At 55.7% G+C, this 25447-nt stretch overlaps 6 protein-coding genes across 6 annotated transcripts; 4 read left to right on the forward strand and 2 right to left on the reverse strand.

Annotated features, from left to right (window-relative positions):
- Positions 1 to 1270: 1270 nt before the first annotated feature.
- Positions 1271 to 3516, forward strand: CkaCkLH20_05949 (dynamin; the record flags this gene model as incomplete). Its single annotated transcript, XM_038888666.1, has 3 exons — positions 1271 to 2626; positions 2687 to 3217; positions 3286 to 3516. The coding sequence occupies 3 exons, from the start codon at positions 1271 to 1273 to the stop codon at positions 3514 to 3516; spliced, it is 2118 nt and encodes a 705-aa protein (XP_038746002.1).
- A 2973-nt stretch (positions 3517 to 6489) lies between these two features.
- CkaCkLH20_05950 (glutamate transporter) lies at positions 6490 to 8118 on the forward strand (the record flags this gene model as incomplete). Its single annotated transcript, XM_038888667.1, has 3 exons — positions 6490 to 6778; positions 6881 to 7615; positions 7688 to 8118. 3 exons carry the CDS (start codon positions 6490 to 6492, stop codon positions 8116 to 8118), a joined length of 1455 nt encoding a protein of 484 aa, XP_038746003.1.
- Positions 8119 to 8851: 733 nt separating this feature from the next.
- Positions 8852 to 10833, reverse strand: CkaCkLH20_05951 (uncharacterized protein; the record flags this gene model as incomplete). The annotated part of the gene is made up of 3 exons (XM_038888668.1): positions 8852 to 9886; positions 10006 to 10042; positions 10097 to 10833. The coding sequence occupies 3 exons, from the start codon at positions 10831 to 10833 to the stop codon at positions 8852 to 8854; spliced, it is 1809 nt and encodes a 602-aa protein (XP_038746004.1).
- Positions 10834 to 11858: 1025 nt separating this feature from the next.
- CkaCkLH20_05952 (autophagy-related protein 11) lies at positions 11859 to 16514 on the reverse strand (the record flags this gene model as incomplete). Its single annotated transcript, XM_038888669.1, has 4 exons — positions 11859 to 15866; positions 15936 to 16047; positions 16116 to 16261; positions 16464 to 16514. 4 exons carry the CDS (start codon positions 16512 to 16514, stop codon positions 11859 to 11861), a joined length of 4317 nt encoding a protein of 1438 aa, XP_038746005.1.
- A 313-nt stretch (positions 16515 to 16827) lies between these two features.
- CkaCkLH20_05953 (uncharacterized protein) lies at positions 16828 to 17673 on the forward strand (the record flags this gene model as incomplete). Its single annotated transcript, XM_038888670.1, has 3 exons — positions 16828 to 16993; positions 17052 to 17217; positions 17301 to 17673. 3 exons carry the CDS (start codon positions 16828 to 16830, stop codon positions 17671 to 17673), a joined length of 705 nt encoding a protein of 234 aa, XP_038746006.1.
- A 6289-nt stretch (positions 17674 to 23962) lies between these two features.
- On the forward strand, positions 23963 to 24530 carry CkaCkLH20_05954 (nucleosome binding protein; the record flags this gene model as incomplete). Its single annotated transcript, XM_038888671.1, has 3 exons — positions 23963 to 24026; positions 24223 to 24440; positions 24501 to 24530. 3 exons carry the CDS (start codon positions 23963 to 23965, stop codon positions 24528 to 24530), a joined length of 312 nt encoding a protein of 103 aa, XP_038746007.1.
- Between the last annotated feature and the right edge of the window lie 917 nt (positions 24531 to 25447).

A 25447-nucleotide genomic window follows, 5' to 3' on the forward strand; every position in this document is an offset into this window, starting at 1 on the left:
CTCAATGGCTTCACCTTTGGAAAGTTACTTCTGGATTCATGGTCACATTTGGGGTCATCGAGCCACTGCATACTTCTTTCCGTCGAAGGTGGGAGACATACGAGAATAGGCTCGATGTTTCCCGAACGGCATACTATTCGGCAATGACGTGCTTCCGGGACCAGTAAACATGCAAACCAAAAAAGCCTCTTGGTATCTTGAGTCAGGGATACCGTGGGATTTGATCTTTCCATGAGGGAATTCTTCCTTCTGGGTTGAAGACGACGTATTATAGAAGCTTGCTTCTTGCTGCATCGCATTTGGTCAAAATGAGCAACTTTCGATTTTCATGCTTCTTCGTTTTCACATGTGAAATATTCATGTTTGAACTCACATCTCAAGACGAATCTGAGTTTGTTGAGATGTCAACTTTGAACTGATGTCCGGAAACAAAACCACAAGGCGTGACTTGTGGTGGCTTCAAGACGACTAGCTGCAAGATAGAGTCCTCTGTGTAGCTCATGTTAGACAGCCCGTAGTTGCAGAGATAGTGAATTACGACTGGAAATCCAACATATCTGTTCGCTCTAGCGGGGATTCAAGTCAGGCAACTTTTCGTCGCACCAAGACAGCTTTCAGCAAGGATACTTGACAATATCGGGCAAGATTGCCGGCGGAAGATTTGATGAACACATGCGACAAACTCGGACACCCGAACGTCTGCCGGGATGGGAACGGGACGTGACGTTGACGGGAGCTTAACCTAAATGCCGTTCCACACCGCGAAGATAAACATGTGAAAGGATCAAAAGTGTTGAGAGCTTTATCGGTAACAATTGCATTTGGATCAGACAACGTGAGCCCAAAGTTATATGCAGAAACGCCGTACTTCCTCGATCACAAGCCAATTTCCAAACGGCTGACGTAGTTGCACTTACTGATAAGACATGGAATAAGCATCGTAGGTGCAGAGCGTGTCGATTGCGTAAGTTCTTTCTTCTCATAGTTTCAACTCAATCTCTCGCCTGTTGATAGCACATGAAAGATCACAATCAAGATGCATTATACGCAATGATGGACTCAGGTCTAGCCCTCGCCATGAGTCAAACACGTTTCAATCGCGGGAAGGAGGGGACGGCCGCGAGAAACCGACGATACTTAAGAGAGGAAAATCATCTGAGACACCAAACCGTTATCACCATCACAGATTTTGCCCACACATATCCAACCTTGACCTTTTGAAAGAATGACGATGTCCGTCTCCAGTCCAATCAGACCCACAGCTCCCTCTATGGGCCTTCGATCCCAGAGATCCAGTCACCGTCTCAACCAGATTGAGAAGATCCGTGCAAATGGAATCGGCGACCTCGTCGATCTTCCCCAGCTGGTCGTCTGCGGCGACCAGTCTGCCGGCAAGAGTTCAGTGCTCGAAGGCATCACTGGCATACCTTTTCCTCGCCAAGAGGGTCTTTGCACCAGGTTTCCGACCGAGATCATTTTACGCCATTCTACCGCCCCGCTGAAGGCCACAGCAACCATTCGGCCTCATTCATCTCGTTCAGGAGTCGGCTCGCAGATTCTGCGCGGATATCGACGAGAGATGAAAGAGGACTTATCTGACCTGCCTGTTGCCATTGAGGAGGTCAGCAAGCTCATGGGCATCCGCGGCTTCACGGACTCTGAGGATGACCCAGCCTTCGCCTCTGATGCTCTCCGTATTGAGGTTACTGGCCCGACAGGGCTCCAACTCAGTGTCGTCGACCTTCCCGGACTTATCTCAGTCGCCAACGAAGAACAGTCCGAGGCCGATGTCGAAGCCGTGTACGCCATGGTTAGAAGTTATCTGTCCAGCTCCCGCACCATCATCCTTGCTGTTGTTCAGGCCAGTAATGATGCGGCCAACCAAGGAATTATCAAGATCGCCCGCGAATACGACAAGGACGGCCAGCGAACCGTGGGTATCATCACCAAGCCTGATCTTATCAACGTCGGTGCTGAGGCCAAACTTGCAAAGATTGCAAAGAACAAGGACTCCATCAAGCTCAAACTAGGGTTCTTCCTCCTCAAGAACCCCAGCCCTTCTGAGGTGAAGACTGGCAAAAGTCGTGCAGAACTGGAGACCATCTTCTTCTCTTCTCCTGCCTGGAAAGAGCAGAATCTCGACATGAGTCGAGTGGGGGTCGATAACTTGAAGATCTTCCTGCAAGAACTTCTGGATGGTCACCTTGATCGAGAGCTTCCCAAGGTCAGGGACGAGATACGCCGTGTCCTAGCTACGACCGAAGAAGAGCTCAAAGCCATGGGACCGGAGCGACGATCTCTGAGCGACATCCGGTCCTTCATGACCAACCTCAGTATGAGATATTATCAGCTGGCGCAGGCGGCTCTCGACGGCAACTATCACCATTCCGATGGGGAGTTCTTTGGCGGAGGAAATGGCAACAGACTTCGCTCTCATATCCACCAGCAGAACAGCGACTTTGCCAAGGCAATCCGTGAGCGTGGCCACAAGCGGAAGGTCACTGAACGGACATGGGGTGGCGTGCCTACAGCGCCAGGCGAAGAGAACTCTGAAGAAGAGACGCACGACCAGGGTGAAGGACCGATCTTGGTTACAAAAGATGAGATGCTTTCGTGGGTTCTTGAGGTAAGAATCCCTATGCTAGATTCAACTTGTGCTTCAAGCCTCCTCATCTGACGAAAGTAGACCTACCGGGACACTAGGGGTCGTGAGCTTCCCGGCAATTACAATCACATTCTTCTGGCCGAACTTTTCCATGAACAGTCCAGCCCTTGGCGCTCAATTGCCGAGTCACACCTCGACGCTGTTTCTCACAGTATTTCCAAATGGGTGCACCAGGCTGTCTCCCGGCTTTTCCCAGAAGAGCGACTCAGGGCTGACGTCAACACCCTTTGTCAGGGGCGATTGGAAAATGCCAGGCGGAATGCCTACGATGAACTGAGAAAGCTTCTTGAGGACGAGGAGCAGCATCCGATCACCTATAACCATTACTACACGGATAACATCCAAAAGGCCCGCAACGACTGCCAGAGAAACGCTATACAAAATGCTTTGAAGGAGACTGCCAAACAGTGGGCAGCCAGTGACGGAAAGTTGGACACAAGCAACAATTTTGAAATGGCTCGATTCATCTCTACTCTGCAGCCCAAGATTTGCGTGGACATGGATATGCAGGCTTGTGAAGAAGCACTGGCGGGCTTGAACGCGTATTACAAAGTAAGTACTTCTATCTTGAGAAACGTCATATTATAGGACCTGTTCTGATAAGTTTGATTATCCCGCAGGTCTCTATGAAGACGTTCGTGGACAACGTCTGCCGACAAATTGTCGAGCGACACATTCTTGCCCCTCTGCCTGAGATCTTCTATCCCACAACGATCTCAGAGCTTACGGATGACGAACTCCTCCGACTTGGTTCGGAACCTGAGAAGGAAATTGCCCGGCGGCAAAAGTTGGACAACGCGGCGAAGTGCTTGAAGGGCAGCCTTGTCGACTTGCAGAGCCTGTCTGGCTGAGGCAAGTCTACCGCGAACTTCTTGGGGCAGAGATTGGATTCCCTAGAGCTAGATTGCAGACTAGACGATTATTATGGGGCTGGAGTTTGTTCTTTGAGAAGTTCTGAGTGTTCGATATCTAGATTGCGAGTATGATGGGCGTTATGTTCGATATGGGGCAGTCGCTCGTTAGAACTCAGTGGCTTTCGGATAGATAGAATGTAGAGTATCCGGTCCATCTTGAAATACATTCGTTTGGTCCTGCATGCACAACTGGGTCTTGTGTGTTGCTTCCATGTCGTAATAAAGAACTATGCATCGCGTTCGAATTCTGCTGACAGTCTATCCAAAGCAATCAGTAAGCTACCTCCTCAACACGCCTTTTCCGATCATTGAGGGTCACACATGAGACTCATCAGCTGGCCGGGCGACTTGGCGCCATGGCACGCGAACCAAGGCTTTGTCTGCACCATCAATCCGATAAGCGAAGCTGCAGAAACTGCATCTCGATGGAGAACCAGACGGGTGACCTGAACTCTCCATGTATTCAAAGCACAGATGGAGTCTTTTTTTGCTGCTAGATCTATGACGAACATTGTGGAATGATTTTGCTTTTCCATTACCGCACCTGCTTTGCCACGAACGCAGTTAAGAGTAGCCACCAGGCGTCGTCTGATAACAGGGAAGCATCACGGCATAACGAATCAGTCGTCGGCTCTTTTTCTCTGTCCGCAAGGAAAAATCTCTGTTTGTGCCGATCGCAGAATCCCAAGATTTCAAGGCAACCTGGGAGTAAGGTGCAATGCAATAAGTATTACAGAATTACATCTTCATGTATTATGTGCGGAGTGGAATTTGGCAGGATGACCAGACCGAACTGGCCAAGACGTAGACACCCAGAAACCAGCACAAGAAGGGTCCTTTTCTTATCTGCAGCAATCCCCAGAAGACGGGGTGACAAGCTAATCAAGTCGTATGTCAGTGGCCAGACACTCCAGTCCTCAACAGAATTCAACTTGCCAAAGATGGCCTCCTGGCTCCCGACATTTCTCGGCGCTCGGCAACCCACATGAGTTCCCTGTTCGCCGTTACACTGTACGTAATGAGCAAACACGCCGACCGGGGCGTGGGCGCGTTCGGACCGGCACCGGCGAAGAAACGGTCTGCATCAACGGCGCCCTGTAGCCATCGACTGTCAACAGGGCGCGTTCCACAACAAACCGGCAGGGTGATGTGTACGCTTTCCCACGGCTACCGCTGGCTGCAAGCGGAAAACGCGTCGAGATCGGGAGACTGGGCGGAGATGGGGTGGAAAGTCAGGAGCTCCGGTGCCACGGCCAAGACTTTTGGGAAGCTGAATTTTCCTCTCCCCCCCATGTCCCAAATTTCGGAGCCATCCCCCGACCCCCGTCCTCCTCCCTGGTTCCCGCCGAGCCTCTCGGCAATTCTCGGCGCGGCACGGCATCCGCCGTGGCGGGCCAATGGGCGGACATGTTCCTCTCGCCAACGTCGTCCGAGAGTCATGTCTTACGCCGCCAAATGGGCATATCTTCTTGGTCCTCTTGGTAACGAGCCTTGGGGTTCTTGGGTGATAATCCTTCTCCCACAAAAACAGACCAGGTGCCAGGTCAGCATCCGACGGGAGCTTTCTGGATGGCTGGCACTCTGCGAACGGCCTGTTGGTCATTGTCAGCTGTCAACATCGGGAGACCGTGATGAGACGCATGGCGCGTGGGGTGGTTCTTTGCGGTGGGTGTCTGTGGAAACGAACCCCTTTCCTACCCCAGGGGGAGAGGGAATGAAGCTTTTGCAAGAGATGTTTTCTAGAACTTGGATCAACCGATGGTAGTTGTCGAGGAATCGGTGAGCTGTATGATGCATGGTGGCCTGTCAATGCTGCAACGTTGCGATCCGGGAGTTGAGGCTCTTCGCGCTTATCCCACGCGTATCAACGAAAACGGCTGATATCACTTACCATTTGGGTGTCTCTCCACGAGAATCCTACCATCAAAGCCTCCGTCGTCACTGCCAAGTCAGCAATCAGGCCAAGGCAATACCCAGAGGAGCATCCCGCCGCAGCGGACTGACTCGACCAGTCAGTCTCCATTACATTATCTATTAGTCCGTCGGCAGCTTTCCAAATCCCTCGTTGGAGAAACGAGGTCCCTCGGGTGATATCCACACTGCATCCATTCCGCTCTCGTCGACGTCCCTCCCGCTCATTCGCGATGAGCTGGTGATCCAGTCGTGCACACACGCACACATCCCTGCCGCGCTCCGTCCGGTCAGACTTCGCCTGGATTCTTCCTCCACGCCGGCTCGTACTTCCCACGTATCTTTGCCCAGGCTTCTCAGGCTCCCCAATCCGGATTCATGGATCAGCCAAGTCGACCCCAAGTCGCCCGGCCTCCCATCGAACGCGACTGGTGGGCAAGTGGGTAACGCGGGGATGGAATGGATCTTCTTACACCTTCCTTTCGCGTGAAAGACAATTACTGTGCCCTCTCCAAGCTGCGATTTCACACCTTGGCGGTAAAAGATATGCCACCCTATCTCGGTGAAATCCCTCGTCTAGCCAGCCCTGTCTGCCTTCCCGTTCGCCAGACAGCTCAGCTATCAATCGCGCACGCGAGCTTCCTCCTTGGTGAGGGGCCACCCTTCTCTCCAAGATGTGTCCGAATCTGGTCGCTTCCACCGATTCGTAGCCGGTCCGGTCCAGTCTCGCCACGCTGATAGACAAGACATTCTCGTCTCCCTCACCTTCGGAATGGACTTGACCCACGCACCGGGCTTCGCTCATGTATATATCTCGCCCTCAAGCGCCGATCAGAGCCTTTCAGACCTTCCCCTCTTCCCTCCGTCCTTCCCTTCCTCGGCGTGGCAGTGACTTTGTTCCGGGCTGTCTCTGAAGTCTTGCTTCGTTCCTCTAAGGACAAAACATCTGCTTCGCCGACAAAGCCTTCTGCCTCTCCGACTCAGGAGCAGCAAGTCAAGATGGAAAAGTCAGAGATGGGCACCGCCAACAAGCCGGTCGCGGAGAACTCCTCCATGGACCAGGTCCAGCAGCAAACCTCCATCACCTCGGGGGAGTCGGTGCATGAGAAGAAGCCGTGGTGGCATCCGGTCATTGAGCCTGGATCCGCGGTTCAAATCATCATCGCCGCCGCCATCGCCGTGGGTATTGGCCTGGGTGTCAAGTCCGTCCACCCGAACATCCCCTCGGCGGCGACCACCATCCTCATCATCCCTGGAAACCTCTGGTTGAGGGCTCTCAAGGCTGTTGGTAAGTTTTCCTGCAACACTTGTTGCCTCTGAAGCAACGCGATGGCACTGCCATCCGTTCATCAACCCCGCGTCTGAAAACTGGTGACTAACTCGTCTCCAGTCCTACCCCTCATCGTGACGGCCATGATTCTCGCCGTTCAGAAACTGAAGGAAATCAGCCACGGTGGTGCCAAGCTGGCCAAATGGACCATCGGCTACTACGTCATCACCACCATCGTCGCCATCGTCCACTCCATCATCATGACCTCCCAGGTCTGGGCGCGCCTCATGACCGCCGCCTCCGCGGACTCCATCAACGTCGACGGCATGACCGAGAAGGACAAGGAGGCCTACGAAGAGCGCCAGGACCAGGACATCGCAGCCACTGTGACCGAGCTCTTCAACTCCCTCATCCCGGCCAACGTCGTCGACGCCCTCGCGTCGGACCACCTGCTCGCCGTCCTCGTCACCGCCGTCGTGGTAGGCTACCTCCTCGATGACCGCGGCGGCAAGTCTTCCATCCTGAAGGCATGCCGCGAGATCGAGGCTCTCATCATGGTCATCATCACGTTCCTCATCAAGCTCGCCCCCATCGGTGTCTTCTTCCTCATCTTGCCCAACATGTTCAAGCTCGACATCAACGATATCGGCGTAAACCTGGGTATTCTGATGGGCGGAGCCATCAGCTCGATGTTCCTGCATCTCTTCATCATCCTTCCCATCATCTTCTACGCCTTCACTCGCCAGAACCCTTACACTCTCTGGTTCTCGTGCTCCCCCGCCTGGCTGACGGCGTGGGGTACGGCTTCGTCCGCTGCCACACTATCCGTGACGATGAAATGCGTCCGCGAAACACGTGAGTTCCTTACTCTGAATGATCAAACCCCTTGAGAAAAGACCAAGAAACGCTGACCTCATGTGTCTCCAGTCCGCGTGCCAAACACCATCACCAAGTTCGCAGTGCCTCTGGGATGCCTGGTGAACATGGACGGAACGGCCATCTACTTCCCCATCGTCGTCGTCTTCCTCGCCCAGACGCAGGGCCACGTGCTCAACGCGGCGGACTACATCATCATCCTCCTGCTCTCGACGCTGGCCTCCATCGGCACGACCCCGATCCCCAGCTCCTCTCTGGTCCTGACCGTCATGATCTCCTCCAGCGTCGGCATCCCGCCCAGCGGCATGTACGGCGTCGTCGTCGCCATCGACTGGTTCATCGATCGTTTCCGCACCGCGACTAACGTCAGTGGTGATCTGTTCGCCGCCGTCATCGTCGCGAAGATGACGGGCATCGAGGATCCCGAGGATGGGTCGGAGGATGAGGTCGCTGAGGTCAGGCAGAACGACGAGCGTGTCTAAGTCATTCTTTTCTGGGGCGTCCGAGGAAGTGTGATAGATATTGTAATAATGGAGCGAATACCAACTTGATTCATCATCATTTGTGCTTACCTTTTCGACCCCGTGAAGTGGGAATACATCATCTTATAAGAGACCTCTCTGCTTTCTGATGACACACGATAACTCCGGTGTCGCACGGTAAATCGTCGACCAAGCCGCATGAGAACCGTATTGGGACGAGAATATCTAGGCAGTCCCACAAATCATTCATTGATGGCTTGCTTAGCGGCTGGGAGTCGGCCGATTGACCGGTTCGCCGCACGTAAGGACTGATAGCCGGTCAGACCACGAGGGAATGTTCCTTTTGAAGTCGGGAATCCTTGATACAGCCAACGGTTTACGGGCTTATCATCGGCATGACACGCTATCTAGTCTCCGTCTCATCTTGCCACATGACACATATAAAGTCCCCCCAGCAACTTCAGACTCTAGGATATTCGGCTTGAGAGGACTTGCCCGATCTTGGACCCGCCGAGTTCTCTTTGCCAAGTCGGTGTCCGGCCTTTGGCCGGTGCACCATCGCAAAAACCCCATGCTATAGCCAAGTTTCAACCGGACTTTCAACATGATATGTGAAAGTAGCATCCTTTGTATAGTATCAAATCACCTCCATGGGTATATCGAACCGCGTCAACCCCTTATCCAAAGCACCATTAACACCAATACCCGATCCCAACAGTACTCAGCCCGATCTTCACCTCCTCTTCATCTTATGCCAAACCGGTCGCCGATCCCTATCCTCCGTCAACAAAACCTTCAAATACCCGTAAATCTTGGGATCCCCATGGCTAACCGCCGACACCTCATCCTCAAGATACATATCCAACGTCCTCTTCACCCCCTCGCAGTGACTCCTCGACTTATACACACTCTTCTCCGTCCCCGCCGAAGCCACCACCATCTTCCCATTCATCATCTCAACCTCCGGCACCGGATCACCCGGCGCGCCCGCCGCCGGCTCCGGTCCCCGCCACCCGTCCATCACCCCGACATCCACCCGCTCCAGAGCACCCATCAACGGGTCGCCGTCCCCGTCAAAGAAACCCTTCCAGTCAGAACACTCTTCATAATCGGCCTGTTCCCGGTCGCTCAAATAACCGTACGGACTCAATGCCTGCCTACTCCCCCAAAGCATGATACTCGGGTGCAGCAGCCCCGTCGTGATGTCGGAGGGCGCCATGTCGGCGAGCTGCCGCGCCGAGAAATCCCGCCGCTCGTCCTCGTCCTCCCAGTCCCCCATCACCTCGCCGTCCGCGTCGCGCGCCCACCCCGGCCACCACGGCATCGGCGCGAAGCGGTCCCAGGGATCGAATGCGTCCGTCGGTAGAGCCCGCGCCCGGCGCATCGTGTAATCCCCGTCGGGTTTGCAAAAGATCGGGAGTTCGGGCTCCACGCGGATGACGGGCTGGAAGTGCCGTAGCTCCGGGTCCGTGACGAGGAGGATCTGTCTGCGCCAGCCGAAGAGGATGGCGCAGTCGTACTGCGAGGCCGGCTTGCCGTAGACGCGCATGGTGTACCGGAAGCTATCCCGGTTCGTGTCGAGGCCGTTCTCTCTCAGGACGGGCATCCCGGCGGGGCGGGTGAAGGTGATGACTTCGCAGTCGAGGAGGTCCGCGATGACGTGCAGCATTTCGTGGTAGCCCGGGTCCATGGGCAATCCCGAGTCCGGGTCGTTTTGCAGAGGGAGCGCAGCATGTCCATCTCGCCCCAGTCGCGCACGTCGACCCTGCTGTGTTTCTCGGTCGAGTTTTGGAGGAGGTGGGCGTACATCCGGAACCGCTCCCGGTGGCGCACGGAGTCCGGATTGCAAAGGACCTCCGTGAACCACTACGACACCATGGCCTTTACATCTTTGCCTCTGAGTGGGTTGCAATGGAGCAATGTCCTGGTCACACAAGTCAGCCCCTTCGACGCCAGACTCAATGCTCATCAAACTTACCCAAGAGAATTCCAAAGACTATCCTCGTTCTTCGGCGTCGGTCCAGCATAAAAAACGTGGCTCAGCACATCCTTCTCCTCCTCCGTCTTATCATCAAGAAACACAAACCCCGGCACCGCCTCGAACCCATAACACGCAATCTCGTCAATCATCCCCTCCTCCTCCCTCCGCCTCTTATCCAACACCATATTCCTTGTCGGCTTCCACACCCTCTCCGTCCTGCCCTGCGCCTCCTTCAACGCCTCCACATCCGCGTTCTCATAATGCGCATCAAAGGCCGCCAGCGGCAGCGGGACGCACCCCAACGTAGGCCAGGTCCGGTGATCCAAGTCGGTCGGGAAATCGTCCGGCCTCTCGACCCTGACGCACTGGTACGGCGACCAGTACGGGTGCCCCGGCCTGCGCGCGCCCGCGACGGTGCGGATCGCGGAGAGGAGGCGCTTGTTGGCCTCCACGATGCGGCGGTGCTCGACGCTGCCGGGCGCCGGCCAGGTGCCCGTCTTGTTCCTGTGTTCGCTCCAGATGCGGCCCAGGACGCGGTTGCACCAGTACTTGAGGTCCATGAGGTCCGGGCGGACGGCGGCCGGGCGGTCGGGGGTGGAGTGGAGGCCGAGGACTTTGTAGGCTAGTTGGGCGTCGCCGTGGTCCTTTTTCGAGGTCAGGATGTCGGTGATGGTGGGAACTGGGGGTTCTTCCCAGCGTCCTGGGGGGTTCTGTGTGTTGAGTGGATTGTTCATTCTGGCTCTGGCTTGGTTGGAAGTCTCTGGAAACTTTTGATTTGGTGATAGGTAAGATAGTTCAGGAAACCAGTGGATGTTCTCATTTACTTTATGTGTTATTTCTTAGTCCATGGACTGATAACTGAATGCCAGTTGCCAGTAGAACGGTTAACAGACTTTGACCTAAGAAGAACAAGAACAACCTGGAAGGCTATTGTCATTACACCTTCAAAGGTCTTAATGACAGCTTACCTCAATCCACAAAGAGAACACAGAGAAAGTCAAGATCCTTCACCTCAAAGAAAAAAACCTATTTAGAAAAGTAAAAGCCAAACAAACAAGCATGCCCTCAAGCACCTCATGAAAAGTGAAAGAACGTGAACAACAATGAACATGATATATTTCTAAGGTAAAGAAGGGCGCCTCTATCCGGCCAGGCAATGCACCTAACCACCCATAATCCAAGAAAAAAAGCCCATCACCCATCATCATTCTACACCAGTCTCGCTTCGCTCTCTTCCTTGTTTGTGCAGGCGCACCCGTACTCCCATCCCTCGAGCTACCAAAGAAATAAAGACCTTTGCAAAGTCTCTCAAACCATCAGCAATGACGGCATAAAAAGACCTTTGGGTATGAACTTGAGAAAGCCCTATAAGAAAAAGCCCCCATCCATCACTCCCCGTGTCCCTTTGTGTGTTTTCCCCCCGCGATAAAGAATGCCATACACAAAAATATGAAACAAAACAAAACACAGATGAGATGCCAGGGTCATTGGAAAAAAACCAAAGAACCCCGGAGTCAAAAAGTCATACAATCAAACCGCTGCGAGAATCTCTCATCTCCGCTTACTCGGGCTCCCAGACCCTTCGCCGCTGCCGCCGCCGCCGCTCTCGAAGCTCAAGTCCACGCTCCACAACGAGTCCCAGACGACGGGCTTCTTGGTGGGACTCTCCGAGGTCCGCCGACGCTGGAACCTCAAGGGCGACCTGGCTTTCTGCGCGCCGCAAAAAGAAAAACCACCGGTATCAGCGGGGAGCTCGTTCTCACGGTCCGACGAGGGAATCGATCATGCTTCGTACCTCGGGCGACCTGGGCCTCTCATCACCCGCCTGCGCGGGCTGCTGGCCTTCGGTCTGCGGCGGCGGGCTGGTGGAAGCCTGCCCCTGATCTTGTCCGTTCGCCAACCCGTGCAGTCCTCCCTGGGGCGGGCTGGTACCCGTGGGCGTCTCCGGCGCGACGGCGCGGAGGGAGTTCGTCTCGCTGCCGAGCGCGTTACCCTTAAGCAGCGCAGCGCCCCCGATGCCGACGAAGGGAAGCGCCTTCTTGGAGTTGGAGCTGCTCCGGCGGCTTTCCAGGCTCTTGCTAAGGGCCTTGCTAACGCCTTCGATGCTGTGGGTGCTTGCCCGATGCTTGTCCTTGCCGTTTGCCTGCGCGTGAGTGTGCATGTCCGCCATGGCTTCGACATTATTCGTGGCTATCGTCGACTTTCCCAGGCCGGGAGTGGCAGGCGCGCCGGGCTTGTCCTCGTGGGCGTCGATCAGATACCATCTCAAACCGTCCGACAGCTGAAAGGGGTTATCGTCTGCTTCGCCGTTGACCGAGTCGGTATCGGGTAGCTGCTTGTGCAGACTCTTGGAGAGGTCCACGACGCGCTCCTGGATGCGGGTGATGCGGGCGACGAGCCACTCGCGGGAGCGGAGTCGGTGGGCGTCGGTCTCGCGCAGGAAGTAGTGAGGAAAGCCTACGTTGAACGCCGCCCAAGCACCGGCTGTCTGATTCCTTGTCGGTAGGAACAGTGCCAGGTCACCCTCCTTGAACGCCTTAAACGCGATCTTCTCGTGCGAGTCCCTCTGGAGGGTGTGCGCCTTCTCCCTGTAAGCGCGCGCGTCGCGTTGAAGCTTACGTGCGAGGTGCTCGACGTCCTTAACGCGTCTGTAAACCGTCTCGGCGAACAGATCCATGTCGAAGCTGCCCACCTTGGTCATGAAGGCCTCGTACTTGTCAGATTCTGCGTCTGCATCTGTCGGGCTCATCCAGTACAACAGGTCCAGGTCGGTGCTATCGGCCAAGGTGCGACTGGTGAGCATGCCGGAGCGGCGGATCATGGATTGTGCCGGGTCAGAAGAATCGTTGGCGTTCTGGATCTGGCTCATTGTTCCTCTCTCGGATCTGGGGACCTTCTGGATGGTCATCGTCGAGTCCTGTCGGGTTACGGAGAATCCCAGCCGCTCCAAGAGGCGGCAGAGGCGATCGTTCTGGGAATACAGACGTTGCGTCAGGTCCTTGGTCTTCTCCGACCTGGACTCAAAGTGGCTGCTGACGGTCGAAAGCTTAGCCTGAGAGTTTTGCAGCTTCTCCTTGTAGAGACGTAGCTCCTCCTCCAGACTGCCCACCTGAGACTGTCTAGAAGCAAGCTCCTCCGTGATGGTGCTGATCCGCTCTTCTTCCTCGTCAAGCTTCTTCCTGAGACTTTCTGAACCCGTCTCGCCGTCCGCAATCTGGCCACGGAGCTGATCGAGCTGCTCTCTGCTCTCGGCAGCCTCTTTCTCAAGAGCAGACACCCGTGCCTTCTCTTCATCCAAGTTCTCCTTGAGATATCTCGACTTTTCTTCCTCGGCAGCGAGCTTGTCCTTGGTCTCGCTCATCTCGGCCTTCAAGTTCTTGACATGCTCCTCTGCTTGCTCGAGATCAGCCTTGAGGATAGACCTGTCGTTATCAAGGGTCTTCAGCTTCGCAGCAACGTCGGTAGCCTTGTAGACGAGCGCCTCGATGAGATCGTTGAGATCCTCCGTCGTATCGTCATTGGGAGACAATTGATCGTGAATATCGCGAAGGGCCTTCAGCTGCGAGTCGGCAGTCTCCTGCGTGGAGCTCAAATTCTTCGACAGCTTCTTCGCCTCCTCGTTCGCCGCCTGGAGCTGCTGCTCGAGAAGACCGTTTTGCTCTCTTTGCAGACGCGCCTCGTTACGAAGGAACTCGACCTGGCCCTGGGTCTTGAGTGCCTCGTCCTTCTGGTCCTTCTGCAGCCTCTCGATCTCGGACTCCATCTCGTGCATCCGCTCGATGTAGGTCGCCTTTTCGTTCTCCCTCGATTCGCCAAAGTTTTCGATATCGTCCTCAGTCTCTTCAAGACGCGCCTTAAGCCCCTTGATTTCGTTTTCGAGTGACTTTCGCTCTTCGACAAACTCCTTTTGCAAAGCCTCCATGTTTCCGAGAAGTTCCTTCTTAGTGGCGTTGGCCTCCTCCATCTGCCCTTTCGCTTCGTCGTGCTCAGTAGTCCGGGTGCTCAGGTCCTTTTCGAGTGTGGCCGACTTCTCCTTCTCGGCGCTCAGTTCGCCTTCGAGCTGCTGTATCCTTTGCAAGAGAGCCTCTGAGTTGCCGGATGCGCGCCGGTTGTCCTCTGCGGGTGCCGTGGATTTGATCGAGTTGGTGGAGTCGTTCCTCTCGTGGCCGAACAGACCGCCGATGCCAGGTCGTGACGCCTGGCTTTGCCTGTGAAGCAGGTCCTCCAACCGCCGCACTCTACTTTCTGAAGTCTTGAGCTTGTTTTCGAGCTTGGATTTGTCGTCCTGCAGACTGCGCAAGAGTTCATCATCGCCGCGGATCATGAGACCACTACGTCCGAGAGCCGTCTCGTGAACACTTCCGTTCTTGAAGGCTTTTAGCCTCTTCGATTGTTGCTTCGTCGGGCTGTTCAGTTCGTTCGCCAGCTTCGTAACGTCCTCAATAATCGAAACATCGGCCTGCTGTCTCTGCAAATGCTCCAAGAATTCTTCCAGATCGCGCTTGACCATGCTCGGCCACGCCTCCTCCTCGCCCAGTAGGTTGACTTCGAGACCAAGGATGTTGGCATCCAAGTTTTCGCGGCCGTACGTGCTGCCGATCATCTTGTGCCATTTCCGCCGTCTCTTCGACTCTTCATCCCGGAAAAGCGCCATCTCGTTGGCCAGCGTGGACGAGTCCGTCTTGATCTTGTCGCCCCACTCCCGGCGGCGGATCGCCTCTGAGGCGAAAGAGGCGTACATAAACGGCACCTCCTTGATGAGCCTGAGGTAGTCGAACGTCGCCATGATATCCACGGCCTGATTGAGCGCCGTGATTTGATTTTTAACGCTGCTGTGTACCGTCGTAATCTCACTGATATTCCGCATAAAGTCGACCGAGTCCCCTGCGATCGCGTTGCGCGCCTGCGTGGCATACTGCAGCATGTCGTCCATCTCCGAGACGCGCTTCTTCAGGCTGGGAATCAAGCGCGACGTGTGGTTCTCCGCTGTCCGCGACGCCTGCGAGACGTTGGCCTGCGTGTCGGCGTACTCCAGCATCGCGTTGTAGTCCGTGTCGATCTTCTTGGCCACGGCCTCGATGTCCTGGAGCAGCTGCGGGGCCTCCCCGCTCCGCGACAGCGCCGAACGCGCCACCAGGCCGTCCATCTCCTCGCAGAGCTTGTCGAGCCCCGCGTACATCTTCTGGGCCGCCTTGTCCAGCTCCGTCGCCCTGGTGCTGAACTTCCTCAGCGACGTCGGCGCCAGCTTGCCCGACTTCCTGGCCGTGTCGAGGTCGATCAGGTCCTCGAGGGTGGTCTGCTTGTTCTTGATGTCGCGAGAGGTCATGAAGCGGACCATGGCGGGCGATATGGGCACGCTCCGCGCGACGGCCAGGCAACGCTCCCAGCCGTCGGCGAGCTGCTCGTATTCGTCCAGAGACGGGTCGACCCACTTCTTCAGCTCCGTGTACTTGGGTTCGATCTGCTTGACGCTGATCTCCAGGTTCGTCACCGCGACATCGAGGCACTTGAACATGACGTCCATCTCGCCGTAGCGCTCCTGCACCTGCGCGGCCATGCGCGCCGCGTCGTCGACGATGCCGAGGGCCCAGGTCTGGCGCTCCTTATAGAGAGCGTGCCATTCGGAGAGCACGCGGATGTTGCCGATGTAGTTCGGTGCGGTCGGGACGGAGTAGCGCTTGGGGAGGGGCACTTCGGACTTCTGGGACGAGGCCGCGCCGGGGGAGGTCGGGGAGGATACGCGGAGGTCGTAGACGTAGATCTCCGACTGCCAAAGTCCAAGTCAGCTTTTCTCTTCTTATTTCCTCTTGAGGAGTGCGTGTTGTGTTGTTCTAACCTCTTGGTGCAGACTCTGCAGCTTCACAGCTCGACCCTGAGAAGTCAAAGCGACAACCTGATGCGCCGGTATCGACGTGCTCCTCGCGATCCATGTCTTGAGTTCCTCAAGCCTGCAAACAAAAAAAAGAATAACAAGTCAGCTTCTCGACGGTGTAATACAGCAAGAAGTCAGGCCTACGCGGAGAACTGCGTCGTGTCCACTTGCAGGCGCTGGCCCGTGTGGGCGATCAACACCTGCGTCGCCATCCCGGAACATCTCCTGGCGGCAGCTGCGATAGCTGGCCCGCCGGTCTCGGTCTCGGAGCGGTGTGCCGTGGAGCTCTTCTGTAGTATATGCGAACGTCGTCTCGACTAAGGGTTGAAGTTGTGTGCAATAACAGCTCTCGCGCAAGTCGTCGTCGTTTGTCGTCGGTCGTCGGGGCACCGGTGGAAGGATGCAGGTGCTGTTGTTGCAAGGCGCGAGCGTTCGTTCCGCCCGGGTTTACCAACCAAAAAAAGATGACCACCCGCTGAGAGGCGGCCGGACCTGAGCTCGTGCAGGCTGCTGCAAACCCGCTAGAAAAACCTTGGTGGGCATAGCGTGATGTCGCCTCGTGATCCCTGTTGTCATTTGATTGGGTCTTCGCGGAGGAGGAGACACCAGCCACAAGATGAGGTAATAGCAAACACCAGCCTCGCTGACAATTCCGGCTCCGAACCGCAACGCCACAAAGGTCAGGACCCGTCTCCAGTCATCCCCGCCGGATCCTGTGGACTTCGGGACAGCTTGAGTCGCGTACCTACCGCGTTCCGAACGCGGCCGGGCAGAAGCGGACCAAAACCGACGGTTTACGATTTCAGATTTCGGAGAGGCTCGGTGAACAGCCTGATGCCGGCGACAGATCTCGACCATGGATGACCCGCGAAACCAACCCACATCGGCGCCTCAACAGGGCAACGAGGTGCCTCCTTTTCTTCTCTCAAAAGATGAGCAGCGCGTCCTCGCTTTATATGACGAACTCCGCGATCTCGAGGTCAGGGTTGCTCTTATCAAGGCTCAGCAGAGTTACACACCAGGTAATACGTCTTCACTCGAAGTCATTTCAAATTTCACATTCTCACAAGAGCAAAATAGATCCGTCAATACCAAATGACGAAGACAACGTTCGCAAAGCCCAGCAAGGCGCAGCCAAGGCGCGTGCCGCGTGGCTTCTGAGAAACGAGATCACGGATAACGTTCTGACGGCCAACCCCATACTCAAAGCCGTGCATGGTAGCACGCAAGCTACACCTATAGAATCGTGAGTTCATGGTCAACTCTACAGTTGCATCCGCACTTGTCGACTTTTCCTTCACGTCGGGCCTCGTCAACTAACATAGCCAGCGACCTCCTACCTCACATCAACGCCCGTGACGAGACATCCATCGCCCTCGCGCAAACGTCCCATGAGATCCGCACAACTCTCAACAAGCTCACGGAAGTCGAGGCCGAGAGCCTTCGCGTCAGCCGACGGAATGTCGAGCTCACAGCCGAGGTCCTGCGACTCGCCGAGGAGGCGGAGACGAGAAAGACGGGCGAGACTGACGACCCTGCCGTACAGACCCAAATGGCGAGGCTACAGGCTGAGCTGAAGGCGAGCAGGCAGCGATGGAAGGTCACGAAAGGCACGGCAAGCGCTATCGTTGCGGGCAGCGGTGTGGACTGGGCCAGGGATGCGGAGCTAAGGGACATGGTTTTGGACCCTGAGGAGGAATGAGGGCGAGGGTGAGGGCCGAGGTCGAGGAGCAAACATCATCGAATATTCCCACCAAGAGAATGCCCCCGAGTAATCCGGCTTCGCGAGGCAGTAACTATGGTGGAAATTTCTGAGATGTGGCCTCGGCCTGACGTATCGTGGATGATCCATTTCGCCTTCCATCGCGGGCCGGAGCCACCAAGCAGTCGCCGAATCGAGATTTGAAGGGTCGCGGGCGTGGTGGGCCTGCTAGAGCTGTCACCGGGATCGCGGCCATTGAATCGGTTCGTCAGACACGATGACCGATGTACAGCATGCAGGTACGGGCCGTACGGGACCCTTGGAGCACATCCCACGGCGGCGGTTTGCTTCTCCGTCAGGTCAGGGCAGGGTAGACTGAGAGCTCCAGATCACGGAGCTCGTCGTGCCCTGCGCACGATCGATCAGTCGTCTGTTGCCTCGCCTCGCCTTGCCTCGCCTCACCTCGCTCCAACAGTGCTGCGTCGGCACTTCAGGGTCTTTTGTTTCTGGGCTGATGTCCAGCCCCTGTCACCTCCACACGATCTCAACACTCTGAGCACCGAAAGCAGCTTGACAGGGCTTAGCGCGGGTTGGACGCTATGACCACCGCGATGCTTGATCACGTGGGATATCTTGGCTTCGTGGGATAAGATCTTGCTCGCAGTAATGTTTGAATCGCCGACGATGAGAGCCTGGTTCTGATGTCTGAGAACCGTCTGTCGTAGCAGGAAGATTTTTGAGCCAGATGGCGGATCAAAAGTCCAATACTCATAGAAACTAAAAAAAAAGGACGCAATGCGGAACGTTTCGCTATATCGTTTTGCCTGGGGTGTCCAACACGAAGCAGTTCACGTGACAGGCGAAAAGACACGACAGAATGTATTGCTGCATTTATTGCCTTCTCCAGGTGCGCCAAAAGAGCAGAGGAATCGAGGAAATCAGAGCGTGCAAAGGTTCGGGGGAGGGCAAAGCTCCCCGTCAGTCGAGCTCTCTCATTGCGGCACCAGATCAGCCAGGAGGTCCAGGAAGGAGTGGAGCTGACTGGCGTAGTGTAGGACGGCTATGTACCTTACCTTCGCGAGCTCAGGGTCGTCGAGCGCGAGCAATTGACAGTGTTTGATTTGGGAGGGGGTGTGTGAGAGAGAGAGTGCCCTCCAGGGAGGGCGAAGATTGCCGGGGAGCATCAGGTACAGCACAGTATTAGCAGCGCAAAGACGACTAGCCCAGCCAAATTGTCTGGCTCCGTGTATCCGCTGCAAGTCGCTGGTACATTGCGTACACTTTGTTCGCCAGAAAGCCGCCCTCCCATTGCCATTGACCGTCGCCAGTGCCAACCAAACAGGGAACAAGCGAGCAAAAGCAAAATGGCTGGGCCCTGCGGCTCGTCTGGAATGGTGCGGAAGCGTCCTCCTCCTGGCAGACACTGGCAGTCTGGCCCATGGCAAGGTGTTTTGCCGGCTCGTGATTTTGCAGAGACGCCTGCATTGGCCGTTTGGGTGCGTTCGAGAGGGGTCTTTGTGACCTCCGTTGCAGGCATTTCCCAGCAAGACGCGTCGGGGTACACCAGCGCCCGCACATTTTGTGCGCATGACGAAGTATTCCCACTCTTCTCTCACTGCCGAGAGTGTTGCACCGCCTGGCCGCTGCATGGCGCGACATTGGTATCCGTAGGCATACCTACGCACAGAGAGAAGAGGTGCGCGCCGTTTGCCTTCGGCCTGTAGTTGCGTGTCGACTGATATCCCTCTGCTCCAAACCTCGGTGATCCGCCGTGATAGGGCGACTGATTCTGAACTCGTTTTCCGCTAAACAGATGACCATTGGCTGAAGCCAGAAAAGGCCGCTCCAGACAGATACTGCGCATCTCTTGCGGCAAGGGACGGTACGCAGAGAGAGATATCAGTCTGCTTCAAATTATGCCTCGATTCTTTCTCCCAGTTCGCAGTGATCCAGACCATCACCGGGTTAACTGGCAGTAGGTGTCGTCTGTTGTTAATTACTCTGTATCATCCGGACGATGCCAGCACGTGCTGCAGATTGGCCGGTGAGTCGAGAGGATGAGAAAGAAGCAGGAAAGCTGTGAGCTGTGGTCGAGGCAAGATGGAGGCTGGGAAGTCCAGAGACTACCGTCGGCCGGAGAGAGAGAGTGATTCGACGCGTCCGCTCAAGATGATTCCGTACGCGGTGGGCCAATTTGGAGGTACATAAGGGCATGTAACAGTACAAGGCAATCTCGTATGACGATACATGGGGCGTATGCATGAATAAAGTACCCGAGTTTTGTTTCGCCATGCTTGAGTGCCATCCCCATCAGTACGGAGTCAGAACGGCTTTCCGGTCTTTCCAATGTCGCATCTCCGTTGGCAATAGAGCGCATTCCGTCTGTCTAGCACTCGAAGTCGTTTCGTCCAACTGTCCAGCGTACCGCAGTTGGAAAGTGCCTCTGCCCCTGCCGAATCTGACCTGTACAACCATCTCGAACAGCGGGAGCAAAGCTGGAAGCCGCTTCTTAGGGTTGCACGAGGCTGCTGCTACGCAGGTCGTTGGAGGAATGATCTCCAGGTCATGTCGAGCCGCGGCGTGGTGCGAGTACTTGGTCGGAAGAGGTGCTCCAATACTGCGGTGATGGTGTACCTAGATAGCGAGGTTGGGCCGCACAGGGAAAGCCACTATTGAGATATGCGTGTTGTCTAACCGCCTCGACTGGCCATCCAGGACAAGCCTGGCATAGAGCGTTTGTCGAGAACTCAGAGCCGATGTACTCGACTTGGTGTGGTCTTGGAGACGATGAATTAGGTGTAATGATGATGGGACAAGCCACTCAAAGGAGGGGGAATGGCGCATAGTGTGTCGAGTTGTGTTTTAGTGTGGGCAAAGTGCGCACGACGTCCAGGGAGACCAGACACAGTGTGCGTGTGTGGTGTGTGATGAGTTGGGCGTTTCCCGTGTCTCCGACGACCTCCCAGCTGCCACTCGTGCTCCATCTCTTCGGTCCATGAGGTTCACACCTAGGCACGCCTTGTCGCTTTGGTGAGGAAATCCGAAAATCGTGAAGCTTGTCGGTTGACGCTAACAGAGGAAGCTCTCGGCCATGAGGTCACCAACACCCACAGCCCCAGCAAAGAGCGGCGAGACTGACGCGAGTTTCTTGCTATCTGCCACAATCGATGTTTGCTTTGGCGGTGTATCGGTACCAAGGTATGGAGGGCGAAGGCGAAAAGAGTGATATCGTCCCAATTTCTGTAAGTCAGAAGGTGCAGCACACTTGGCTCGAGGGTACTGCAGAAACACTGCTCAGGGCAGCTAAACCCAAACCACTTACCGTCCTACCCTGGGTGCCTGGGCAGTAGAGAAGGGACGAGAGCTGAGTGTGGAGAGGACGGTACGGCACTGCGTGGTAAGATTCGAGGCGAAGCTGGGCAGCTCGAAATACCGTCTCCCCTGCCAGACGACGCGGGTTCTGGTGATTCATCCTCGTCTATCCGTCCTAGTGATGGATGAGGAAGAGGGCATATGCGGCCTGGCAAGCCAGCAGGCGGTAGGGGATCCCTTAGCGCCGGTAAGCATGATGAAGGAGATGCCCGGTTCAGGCCAGGTTCAGTGATTGTGTGGTGGCAGGTGTCCCAATGTCACTGCGCGTCTTGTCGGTTGGAGGTGTCTGTATCCTGTCCGTATCCATGGGAGGTATTCGTACGCTGCCACGGCACACGCTTTGGTTGAAGGAGTTGGCAATAAGACCAGGTGAGGGACTTGAAGAGTCGTAAAGGAGGGTGCAAGTAACATGGAATGGCGCAGAAATTTCTGGGCATTGCGTTCGGGTTGCAAGAAAGCCGGGTGTTTTAATGTGATGAGAGCCGGCAAATGATGGTTTCGTGAATGATAATGGAGCAAAGATGCTGCCGGTGCTGTTGCTGATCGGTGTAAGTGGAGTGGCCATAAGCTGGTGAGGGTCCCGTCCCGGTCAACGACGACTCAACACCAGTGACCAGACCCAGAGCCATCATCAGCTTCAGCAAGTTTTTTGGAGTCGGCCTCAGGTCAGTCGGTAAGTGGACCAGACACGAAGATGGTCCTGTCTGGGTGTCTGATGCCTGGTATTTGTCCAGTTGCACCGCGCTGCAGACGGAGGAAAGGGTGGAGATGCATCGGTGTTGATGGAATCAGATATTCAGAATCATGACGGCCGGCTTGGACAGCAAAAGAAAGAGCAGGCGCTGGTGGCAGGTGGAAAAAAAGGCGGGTGGGAGACGGATACCTTGGGCAGGGAAGGTACATGGGCGCGAGGCAAAGGGAAGGGAAGGGAAGGCGCGCCAAAGTAGCCAGTGCGAAAATTTGTTTGAAGGCAGAGGTACAAAGCGCAAGTACAGTACTTGGGTGCGGAGTATTGCGCGCAACTTGTATCTATACAGTACCACCAATAATAGCAGCGACAAGGAGAGGAGAGGCAGGGAGTGAAGGACTCTCACTCGAGAAATGATAGCTGGAGGTGGGAGGAAGAGACGGGATGGGGATGGATGGATGGATTCATTGAAGGAAGACATTGGAATTGGAAATCAAGTGACAGCCAACGAGATTCTCGATTTCTCTACTGTAATTGCTGCTGCTGCCACTGCCTCACACTGCAGTCCTCTCTGTTGCCTCTGCCTTGAGATGCACTCACGTACTTCGTAGCTGAGAGGCAGTGTATAAGACAGAAGTACCCTCCGCACTAGGTCAGGTGTGGTGGTACTTTCCCGCAAATGTAAGGCAAGTGGTAGGCTGACCGGCGGTGCTGCCTCCTTCCCTGGCAACCAAGCGGCAAGAGGAAGGGGTAAAGGGGGAGGAAGGAGGACGGAGACGGAGGTACTCTTCCTGGTGGTATCCGTAGTAAAGGCACATGCTACCGCACCCTCTTTTAGACGTGTACCGTGCCTTCCTGACGGATACTGCGTGGTGAACTTGCAACCAAAAGTTGGAGGGGGTGATGGGTAGTGGGTGATGAAGGGGAAGGAAGGAAGGGACCTCTGGCTTCTTGCCTCTGGGTGTCAGGGAGGGAAGCCGCGCCCACCCTTCCTTCCCATGGCACTTTCCCCTCTCTCTCCTACCTTTTCCCTCATTTTTTTTGGTTGCCAGCTGCCAGTTGCCAGTTGACACCGGGGGCGCGACTTTTGGTGCGGCGCGCCGTGCCCAGTCGGCCAGTGCGCAATCCAATTTTCTTTACTGCTGCACCCATTCAGCACCCAGAAAGCAGCCCAGCTGTTGTTACCTGAAGGCGACCTGACCAGCAGACCAGACCAGACCAGGCAAAGCAGGACCAAGGTGACCCCCCCTTCCCTACCTACAGATAGATACCTAGACTCTGAAGTGAGGAAGGTACCTTACTCTGTCCCTTTCCCTTGTGCCTTCCACCTGGCACGCCTCCAGTCAACTCACTCACCCCCTCCGCCTTGCCTTCCTTCCTTCCCAAGTCGTGGTTCTCCCCCCTCTCCCAGACTGACCCCCCCAGTCGACCGCCGTCCCCGACTTCCCAGCAAAAACAAGTGCAAGAAAGCGCGTTGCTGCCGCACAATCACTCCCCCATAGTAAAAAGGCTGCTTGGCCCTCCCCCATACATTTTCCCTCCCTCTTCTTCTCCCATACAAATCTCCCACCCAAATCCTCCTCCCATACAAACCACTCTTCGCAATACACACACAGCTGCCTTCGCGCACCTTTTATCTGTGAGTACCTATCACCCAATATACCCAGCACCGCAACACCACGACGGCCACCAACAAATTTATTTTCCACTTGCCGCTGCATTGGAAGTCAAATCGTACGCAATCTGCACGATTTGGCTTTATTCCATGCGATTTTCCCGTTGCATCGGTCGCAGAGGTTGCCATGAAGTTACCTTCATGGCAGCTGGCTGAGCGATGCGCATCCTCATCTATCGTCCAAAAGGAGCTCAACAGCTAACAGAGCTTGACGCGTCTAGGCGACCACTTCCACAACACCGTCTCAACCACTTCACACACCTCTCAGGTATGCTTTACCATCTCATTTGAACGACTTGAAGCTTCGAATTGCAATTACTGCGCGTCGCCGACCGCAATTGCTCTTGCGACCCGTCACCACCAACACTATCAACATCGCTGGACCCGCCCCATCCCAGCATCGCATTGCACTATCCTCTTCCGCGAGACACGGCGATTCCACTCGTCTGTTGCGCAACGCCCATTTTCCCTCCACAACAACACTCTTCTTCACTCAAGTCTTCCACCAGGCGCGGCTTTCAATCCAGTAACTAACACCGGTCTTCGCAGACATCATGCCTAAGGCACAAACCAAGCGCGGCGCCGCCGGCAAGGTCGAGAAGAAGCGCGGCAAGAAGGGTACGTTACCGTCATTCTCGTCGAAAGCTACGCTCGGCACGGTCAGTGGCTGTGGTGGTTGTCGGCATACGGCCATGAATGGGTTGCCTTACTGGCGACCCAGGCTGTCTGCTTCCAACACCCCAAAACCTGACTGTTACTGAGCCGTACGCTTCGTTATGCAGTCTCTGTCCAGTGTAACTAACGTGGTACGCAGACCCCAACGCCCCCAAGCGTGGTCTGTCCGCCTACATGTTCTTCGCCAACGAGCAGCGCGAGAACGTTCGTGAGGAGAACCCCGGCATCTCGTTCGGACAGGTCGGCAAGATCCTCGGTGAGCGCTGGAAGGCCCTCAACGACAAGCAGCGCGGCCCCTACGAGGCCAAGGCCGCTGCCGACAAGAAGCGCTACGAGGACGAGAAGCAGGCTTACAACGTATGTCCCCCATACCCCACCCTTGCTGTGTCGTGCTGAAGCTAATTAGCCCTACTGAAGGCCGAGCAGGAGGAGGATGAGTCTTCCTAAACGCGGCGGTGTTTTTCTTGTTTCTTTATTTTGGTTGAGGAGTGCGTCATGAATGATACGCATCCCTCCATCTTAGTCATGGGCCTCACGGTGTACCTATCGGAACTTTACTATCGGAATTGGGCGGAAAGGGCTACGATAAAGCGTCGTTTTGCTGGGAGAGTTGTTCATCCCACCAGTCAGGGGATGGCGATTTCCGTGAATTGAAATGATTCTCCTTCACACAATTGTATCAACATAAACATACTCACCTTGCCAGGCTTATTCTGTGTGACCGATTTGTGTGATTGTTCGGATGGCTGGTCCGCGCCCCTTGCTCGTGAAGGGTCCTTTCCCCGGACCCGGGGATCTGGACGGAGGGGCCTTAATATCCTATCGTCGGCCAGTCAAGGCAAGGGCCTTGAGCTCTTATTTTAAACCTGCCAGGCCGTCCGTCCTATCGCGGGGGGGTGCGGACGGAGAGGCGCCCAAGCCCAGGCCGAGCCGTCGGCAGCAGCTAGGATCGGCCTGTCCGCTAATGCAGCGCCCACTAGGCCGGGGTTGTGTTATCCAGCGAAGCCGCCGCCGGGGACTTGGATCTTGGGTCTGGGGCCGGTTTTCGTGGTCCGTGTCTTGCCTTTCGGCGCGTCGAGCCGTCCCCGCGGATGGAGGAAGGGGAGGGCGGGACTCAACGGTGAGACGGTCAATCGGTCAAGGTGGTGGGGGCTCCAGTGGCTGCTTGTCGGGGTGTTCCGACCGGTGAAATTGTGGAAGCATGAGACATCCATGGATTGAAACCTTCCATTTTTTGCCGTACAGAATCGGGGGGCGTCGATGAACGCGCTCCACTCAGCGGTGCTTGGATGGATGGATGGATGGATGCCTGGGCCATGTCACGGTGAGGCTGCCTCCTGCTCTCACTTGATCAATGTTGCCTC

Source organism: Colletotrichum karsti, assembly GCF_011947395.1.
Source record: "Colletotrichum karsti strain CkLH20 chromosome Unknown Scaffold17, whole genome shotgun sequence".
Lineage (NCBI taxonomy): Eukaryota > Fungi > Ascomycota > Sordariomycetes > Glomerellales > Glomerellaceae > Colletotrichum > Colletotrichum karsti.